General features: G+C 54.9%; 1 protein-coding gene across 1 annotated transcript; it reads left to right on the top strand.

Annotated features, from left to right (window-relative positions):
• The first annotated feature begins 1,441 nt into the window (after positions 1 to 1,441).
• LOC144216491 (protein DGCR6) lies at positions 1,442 to 7,698 on the top strand. Its single transcript, XM_077745864.1, has 5 exons — positions 1,442 to 1,645; positions 1,730 to 1,890; positions 5,605 to 5,705; positions 6,543 to 6,683; positions 7,151 to 7,698. Exons 1-5 carry the CDS (start codon positions 1,536 to 1,538, stop codon positions 7,232 to 7,234), a joined length of 597 nt encoding a protein of 198 aa, XP_077601990.1. The 5' UTR covers positions 1,442 to 1,535; the 3' UTR covers positions 7,235 to 7,698.
• The last annotated feature ends 363 nt before the right edge of the window (positions 7,699 to 8,061 follow it).

Genomic DNA, 8,061 nt, shown 5'->3' with positions numbered 1-8,061 from the left:
TGTGAAAGGCAAATCTGATCACGTCTGTGCCCCCAAACCTTCAGATCTCCCTACTGTTCTTAGGACAATCCCTCAGGAGCCTCTGTAACACATCCCTTTGGCCGCTGCAGCCCAGCCACATGAGTCCTCTTGAGAGTAGGAAAGTAGGGAACAAGGAATTTAATCAGTTCAAGGGCAATCAGATATCAAAGGTAGGGGATTCTCTCTAAACTGACTTACCAGGATTCTTGCTACTAGACTAGGCAGGCTGAACACAGGGCTGAAGTCTGAGGCCTAGTTAAAAAGAGCTCAGGGGAGCCTGCCCAAGTTTGGTTAAGGAGTCTTCGTCAAGGAAGCAATTACCCTGGGAAATGACCTAATTAAACTGGCTCCTCTCCTTGGTGCTGACTCTACAGAGCCCCCAGGGGGTCAGCATGCCTTTCTCCTCCAGAGGTCTGGGCATTCTATCCATAGCCAGTTGGATTTGTCTCCTCAAGTTGGCCACACAAATCTTTCTGGTTGTCTTCTTCATGAATCTACCTACTTTTGCATTTCGCTGTACAGCAGCCCCCTCCCAATTTTTGGTAGCGCTGAAAACCCTGCCACTGAGATGAAGAAGGCATGATGCTAGTTCTTCTTGGCGGGAATCCCCTGACCCCATGAGCCCAGCAGGATATTCAGCAATCCAAACTTTGTTTTGTAGATTTTTGTAGCTTATGAAGAGTGTAATTGTGGATTCCAGGACTTTTATTCTCAAGGTTGGATTGAGGCATTGGGCCAGGTTTTCTTCGACATGTTGACGCCGCTGGTGGAGGGAGTTGGAGGGGGGACAGGACTCTCCCATGAAGGTGTTGGGGTTGGGGGTGAAGGCAAGGAACGCACTACCATCCTTCCTCCAGCGTGCTAGACCCCTACTGCACCGCCGCTGCTGGAGCCCCCAGACCCTGTGTGTGTGTTTGGGGTGGGAGGGGTCTCGCTTGACAGATAACCCGGACAAACGCCCCATCAGTGGAAGACAAGGAGACTGAGGCCTGAAGGTGACGAAAATGGCCCAAGGTTACGACGCTAGTATTGGTGGACCTCGGGGCTCAGTGACTCAAGCGCTTCTGGGGAGAGCAAACAGGAGCAAACACGTTGCGACAGGAGCAACCAAAGGGCAGCCNCCCCCCCGCGCCCCTCCCCCCCACCCCCTATCTCTGCCGACACAGCCCAGTGGGGCGAGGCCTCGCTCCAGGCCGACTCAGGGCGGGAAGGCTGGGCTTCTTCGAGATCTCGCGATTTCGAGGCTGTGGTGTCACGCCTCAGGTGGCGCGGGCCAAACGGCAGGGCAAGAGGAGGGGACAATGAGGGACCCTCCTAGGAACCTCGCCGAAGGGCGGAGCGAGCCTCCAACGGTAGGGCGCAGGAGGTGGGCCGCACCGCCTCAACTGTCGTAAAAGGGGGCGGGACGCGCCGCGATCGAGACGGTCGTAAAATGGGCGGGATGCACCGCACCCTGGACTGACGCAGAGGGGCCGCGGGGTGCTTCGGCCAGCGGCTGGCTGGGCGCGACCGCCATGGAGCGCTACGGTGGCGCCTTCGAAGAGGCGGTAGATGGGGCCCGGCAGCAGGAGCGGCACTACCAGCTGCTATCCGCGCTACAGAGCCTAGTCAAAGAGCTTCCCAGGTGCGCGGCCGCGGGCTGGGGCGGAGCGGGCGGCTCAGGCGGCCCTGAGTCCGGCCCGCCCTCACCGCGTCCCTCTGCCCGCAGCTCTTTCCAGCAGCGCCTGTCCTACACCACGCTCAGCGACCTGGCCCTGGCGCTTCTCGACGGCACCGTGTTCGAGATCGTGCAGGGGCTGCTGGAGATCCAGCACCTCACCGAGAAGAGCCTGTACAACCAGCGCCTGCGGCTGCAGAATGAGCACCGAGGTGCGCGGGGGAGGCGGGACGACGCACGCTTCTCCTCCGGGAGTTTAGCTCTCGGTCTCTGTGTAGGCCGAGTCCTTCCCTGGGTGTCGCTGGGATGAAGTCCCTAAAATTGAGCAGGTCACGCGCGCGGAGATTGCTAGCGCTTTTTTGGTGACAAAAAGTTCAAAGCAGTTTAATTTTTTCAGTTGCACGATCCCTCCTCGTCAACATAACATCCAGACACTCCCTCCCCAGACTTACCTGTGTTACCTGTGTCTCCGCCCTCGTCCATGCAAGATGGCCCAAGGTCTTCCTGTTTGGGCCGCGGGCGGATCCTGGTGGTGACGGTCAAAGGTATAGCGACCGGCAACCCCTGGTGATGCCCCGCAGTGTTGACAGCTTTGCCGTGCTTTAGGGTCACTTCCCCCTCCAGCAGCGCAGAGCCCCACACCACCCCCACCCTTCACCCGTGCCCTGTGTCACCGTTTGGAACCAAAAGCTTCTTCACTCGAACCGCACCCTCAGTCCTTGGCTCCTCCGAGGCGTCCCCACTCGGGGGTCTCCGGAGCCCCTTCCTACAAGGTATGCTGGGCAGCTCTCCCTGCCGCCATTAGATTTCCTACCTTTGTAACTTTATTTTTACCCAACTTATTTATTTAAAAAAAAAAGTTAATATATTTAGTAAAGTTGAAAGAATAGTGTAATGTATACCTGTATCCCCTCCAGATAGGGTCAATAATTAACATTTTGCCAAAGTTCTTAATACCTCTAAATATATGCAACACTGTAGGGTTTCACCTTGGGTCTTCAGCATTTCTCTAGACCGGGGTTTGCAACTGCAGCACTGTTATTTATGGCTGAACAAGTCTTACTGGTGAGACAGTGTCTTGTGCATTGCAGGATGTTTAGCAAGATCCGTGGCTTCTACCCACTAGATGACAGTGGCATGTTCCTCCAGTGACAGTCAAAAATGTCTCCAGACATCCTTGGGGATCAGCCTTGGCCCAGGATTGAGAACCAGTGCCCTAGAACAAAAACACTCCAATGTGACCATGGACAGCATCCTGAGAACTTAATCATTCCAGGGTGTCTTCTGACCTTCAGTCCACAGTCATATTACCCAACTTGTCACAAACTGTCCCTTTGTAAGGACAGTGTAGGTTTATGCATTGCATTGGTTACTTTGGTCTCTCTGCTTCTGGAATAGTCTCAAACATTTACTATGGCATTGACTTTTTGAAGAGTCCGGGGAATTTTACCTGTAGGATGTCCCCATGCTGGATCTGTCAGATCGCTTCCTCATGCTCTCATTTCACCATTTCTGCACCCTCTGTTTCCTGTAAACTGGACAGCAGTTGCAGACCCGATGATATTCAGCTTAAACATTTATGGCAGAAATCAGCATTTCTCTCAGAAATTGACATTGGGTTTTCTATATCTGATGATCATGTGGCTTTTTGGTTACTATGGTGAATTACACTGATTTTTTTTTTTTTTTATTCCTGGGATAAACTGCATTCCTGGGATCAGTCCTAGTTGGTCAGGATGCATTATCCTTTTTGTCTGTTGGATTTGATTTGCTAAAATCTTGTTAAGAATTTTTGCTTCTGTAGTTTCTTATAATGCCTTTGGATGGGGTATTAGGGTAAGGCTGGCTTCATAGGATGAGGATTCTGTTCAGTTTTCTAAGAGTTTTTTATAGAATTGGTATTACATTTTCCCTGCTGTTGGAGTAGTTGTCTTTGTAAACATTTCTATTGAGGCATAAGATGCATACAGTCAAAAACCCAAAGTACGTAGCCCATTATTATTTGTAATGCTCAAATTGTGCCACATTCGGTCAGTGGGAGAGCTCTTTGGCTGGCTCCTGTGTCCTTTTGATGTGTCCCCATCATTCTTGGAGCACTTCCTTACCTCCTGGTTACAGGAAGGTGTTTAGGCTTCTCTTGTTCTTTGCCTGCCTCAGCCTGCTTCCAGCTTCAGCAGTCTCTCATCAGGATGGACCTCACCCTTTGGCCACCAAAAAGCTTTCCCACTCCTGCCTGTGGTTGAGACTCTACCAAATGCAGGCAATGCTGTCAATTAACACTCTTGCTGTCAATAAGTAATTCTTGTTCTCATGTGGGTGGTCTTTGTTTATCCACAGATGTTACTAGTTCAGGGAGCGAATAAAGCGCTCTGAATAATGGAGGGGGGCGGGCAGCAATTTCTCCAGAGTCCTGGTCCCTTTTACTGAGGAGTTTTTGATAACCCTCTAGACACCTTGCTACTTGTGCTTCAGAAGTTTGGGGCAGGTTTTGATGCCACCAGCAATGGGTGAGCACCCTGTGACTTTCTGTGTTTCCTTCCCTCTGACTCAGCAGGTGGTGGTGATTGGCTGCCATTGCTTTCCTTGGTCATTGCTAAAGCCAGGCTCCTTCCACCCAGGCAGTGACCACAGCTCTCGCCTCACCTGTGGCTGCTCACCCGTGGAAGCTGGGAGTTGTCCGAGGATTTGCAGCAATGTTTGATAAACAGAGTGAAGGAGATAACATGTCCCTGTATTTATCTGTTTCCTCCCATCCTGCCTCCATTTGGTGTCAACATTAACCAGGGAGCATCTTCCTTGTCCCTGTGTGTACGGAGGTGTCTCCAGGGTAGTTCTTGGTTTCACACTCATTTAATGTGATAAATGCCACTGTTGAGGTATACACAGAATGCCAAGAAACAGGAGATTGGTAAGGCTCAGGGCACAGCAGGTGCCAAACCACTGGCTAAGAGGTACCTGCCTAAGACATAGTGTTAGGTTTGTTTCCTTATGGCCAAGGACGCCTCCTTACAGGGGAGATTGAGCCACTTGACATGGGTCTAGGATCTGCATGGTGTAGTTTTGAATATGCTGTTTTGATATTGGTTTCTTTCCATCCTGTGATACCTTTCTCTTTGGTCCAGTCCTATCAAGACTAGACAACTTTGCTTGTATTTATGGTATGATTTAATGCGACCGTAGGAGCGTTCCTCAGTGACCATGGAGAACTCCTCTCCAAGTAACACAGACTCCCCAGCATAGGACCTCTAATGGCTCATCTTGTCCTTGGGCCCTCCAGGGTCTACGCTCACCCTACTCCCTCTGGGAGTGACGGATGGGATGAGGCAGTTCTGCCCACCCTGAAGGGCAGCTCTGAGGGAGGGACACAACCATGCCTCCGGGAACAGAGGCCATGCCATGTTTGGGCTCAATGACTCCTCATCCTCCTTTTCCCAGACCTTTGCTGGGTAGTCTCCTGGACATCTCTGTAAATATCACATGGGTGATGGGCAGCTCACCCAGGAATGCTGGCCTGTGGCCGTCTGAGCCCAGAAGCCTCCAGACCGCAGTCTCCCACTCCTCTTGCTCTTCTGAGCCTGGGCTATAGCCCTGGCCCCACCCCCATGCCAGCCTGCCCTCTCTCCCCCTCCTCTGTTACCTTCCACCCTCAAGTCCCCTGGATCCTCACTGCTAGGGAATGGCCCTGCCCTGGATGAGGGCAAGACTACATGGGCTGGGGCATTGGGCGTCCCCCAGAACTCCACCCAGCTGCTAGTGCAGGGCTTCTGGCTAGCTGGGTCATCAGGCAGGGCTTCACGTCTGCTCCTTGGCCTGACTGCCGCACGGTGGGACAGCCAGGGCAGGTGCTGAGACAAGAGGTGTTTCCTGACCCCCTCCATCTCACCTCCCACCACCTACTAGACTTCTCTGGTCTCCTCTCTTCCTAGTGCTCAGGCAGGCGCTGCGGCAGAAGCACCAGGAAGCCCAGCAGGCCTGCCGACCCCATAACCTGCCCGTGCTCCAGGCAGCTCAGCAGCGTGAGCTGGAGGTAGGGGCGTGGGCAGGGTGACTGGGCCGTGGTGGAAGGGGCACAGGGTGGACTGAGAGCCGCTGTCTGCTCTGGGCCTCAGCTTGGGTGGGCCACTAGAGGCCTGATGAGTCCCCAAATATGGCTCTCTTCACTGTTGGGGTTGGGATGTGGCAGGACTGGAAGCATATGATTCCTTGCTCCCTGGGGCTGCAGCTACTCGTGGGCTGGGCCTGTGCAGGGCAGGTGCTGAGTGGGAGGCCATTGTACCCCATGGCTTTAGAAGTGCAAGGGCAGTGGTGGGATGGTGAAGCCAGCCCCAGAGGCCCGTCCTGCTCCCAGATTGCTCAGGACAACCGGGAGACTTGTACATAACCAAGAAGCCAGGGGTGGTGGTGGTGCATGGAAAGATTTGTGCAGGGTCCCAAATGGCCCCGAGCCAGGGCATACAGGGAAGAGGTGCTGAGCTGGGTTTGGCTGGCAGCCCCAGTGGGGAGGGAACATATGCAAAGGCACAGAGATAGTTGGCAACTTGACAGTAATCAGAAGTGGATCTGGCATCTGGCCAGCTCATAGTGGTCCTGAGCGGTCATTGCTGGGCAAAGTCTGGCACAGCAAAGGAGGGACACCTGGCTGGAGGTCCTGGAAGGGAGAGCATTTGGGGTGGGGCAACTGAGCATTTCTGCAAGGTTCAGTGTGGCCAAGGAGGGAGCAACCTGGGTTCACTAAGGGCACCATCAGTGGTCTTGGAGCTCTTGGGAATGGGGGAGGGGCTGAAGGAAGTGGCAGGCCACCAGTGTACGTGTGAAGCATTGAATGGGCAGGGGGCTAAGCCCCTGAGCTGCCCTCACCGTGCAGGCAGTGGAGCACCGGATCCGTGAGGAGCAGCGGGCAATGGACCAGAAGATTGTCCTAGAGCTAGACCGGAAGGTTGCAGACCAGCAGAGCACACTGGAGAAGGCAGGGGTTGCTGGCTTCTATGTGACCACCAACCCACAGGTCAGTGCCTCAGGCCTGCCCTGGCACAGCCCAGGGGATGCTGGTTCCCAAAGGCCCAATTCCCTCTGGGGTTTATCATTGGTTACTGGGGAGCCAGGCCCAGGGTGTGTAGAGGGAGGGGAGGAGGGAGGAATTAGTAAGGCAGGTCCCACTGCCTCCGTCCCCCCTTCCCCAGGCCTGCTACTCCCAGGGCCCTCATCTGCTCCTCCCCTGCATGCACCTCCCTGTGCACGGAGCCTGGACAACTGCAGCCTTGTTGGGGGTTGCATCGCTACGTTTTCCCCCTTTCTGGCAAGACATGGGGAGGATTCACTGGAAGTCAGTCCTATGGGCTCACTGCCTGGCGCTCTTAGGCCCTGATATCTGCCTGTGGGCCCTTGGGGAAAGGAGCTTCTGCCTAGGGCTCTTGCCAGTGCAGGAGAGACTAGGTGTCCTGCTGGTCTCACAGCAGCCCTTCTGCATCCCAGGAGCTGACACTGCAGATGAACCTATTGGAACTCATCCGGAAGCTGCAACAGAGGGGCTGCCAGGCGGGGAAGACAGCCCTATGACCAGATGGGGTCTCTGCCAGTTACATGCTGCCCATCATGGCTGAGAAGACAGCCCTGTTCCTCAGTCGCCACAGGCAGCAGAAAGCTGAGTGGAACTGGCCACCACCTTCCCAGCTGCCTGCAGGAGGCGTCAACCCTCCGAGGAGAGGCCAGGTGGACTCCGGCTGCATCCACCACCCACCTTTGTCTGTTCTGCTTTTGTCCAAAGCCAGGATGCTATGGTAAAGGGAAGAGTGAGCCCGTCCTGCTAGCCGGCTGCCCCAGAGCTGAGCATTGTAGGGCTGGAGATCCTAGCACCTTCTCACTCCACTGGGTGCACCCAGTCTCTGCCATGCTCCAGGCTTTATGCTTGTTCTGGTCTCAGCCCCACCCTTGGCAGATGCAGCCGGCCAAGTAAGTGGGAGAGGCTCCAAGGCCCAAGCCCTATGTGGCCCAGAGAAATAAAGGTCTCAGTGTGGCCTGCACGTGGCTTGTATGACAGCTCTGTGGTATCTGCCTTGACTGGGGCCCTCACCTGGTAGCTCCATGGCCTATGGAGAATCAGCAGATGTCCCCACTCCCCTCGTCACAGAGGTTCCTCCCAGGGGCACCCCCCTCTGGAGCTCCCTCATGGAGCTGCAGGCCCTGCCATACCTCCCTTCCCCCAGGGCAAGCGCAGGGCACTGAGACCACATCTAGTCTGCTCTGTGGGGCTGAGGGCTAGAGGGAGGAGGCAGCTATGAGTCAGCTCTGATCACAATGGCAGGAGCCTGATGGGTCGCTGGGGCAGCTGGGGCGAAGGGCACAGAGCAGCAAGATGAGTCTGGGGAGAGAGTCCAGGATGGGGA

This window comes from Crocuta crocuta, unplaced genomic scaffold (genome assembly GCF_008692635.1).
Source record: "Crocuta crocuta isolate KB4526 unplaced genomic scaffold, BGI_CrCroc_1.0 scaffold344, whole genome shotgun sequence".
NCBI lineage: Eukaryota > Metazoa > Chordata > Mammalia > Carnivora > Hyaenidae > Crocuta > Crocuta crocuta.
Note: the sequence above shows the minus strand (reverse complement) of the source record. Positions and strands in the feature narration are given on the sequence as shown.

What these genes read in the sequence shown, in the direction of transcription:
- LOC144216491 (XM_077745864.1), top strand. Translation starts at nt 1,536, where the DNA reads ATGGAGCGCTACGGTGGCGCCTTCGAAGAGGCGGTAGATGGGGCCCGG. An exon ending in GCTGCAGAATGAGCACCGAG is followed by an intron (nt 1,891 to 5,604) that starts GTGCGCGGGGGA and finishes CTCTCTTCCTAG; the next exon opens with TGCTCAGGCAGGCGCTGCGG. An exon ending in ATGTGACCACCAACCCACAG is followed by an intron (nt 6,684 to 7,150) that starts GTCAGTGCCTCA and finishes TCTGCATCCCAG; the next exon opens with GAGCTGACACTGCAGATGAA.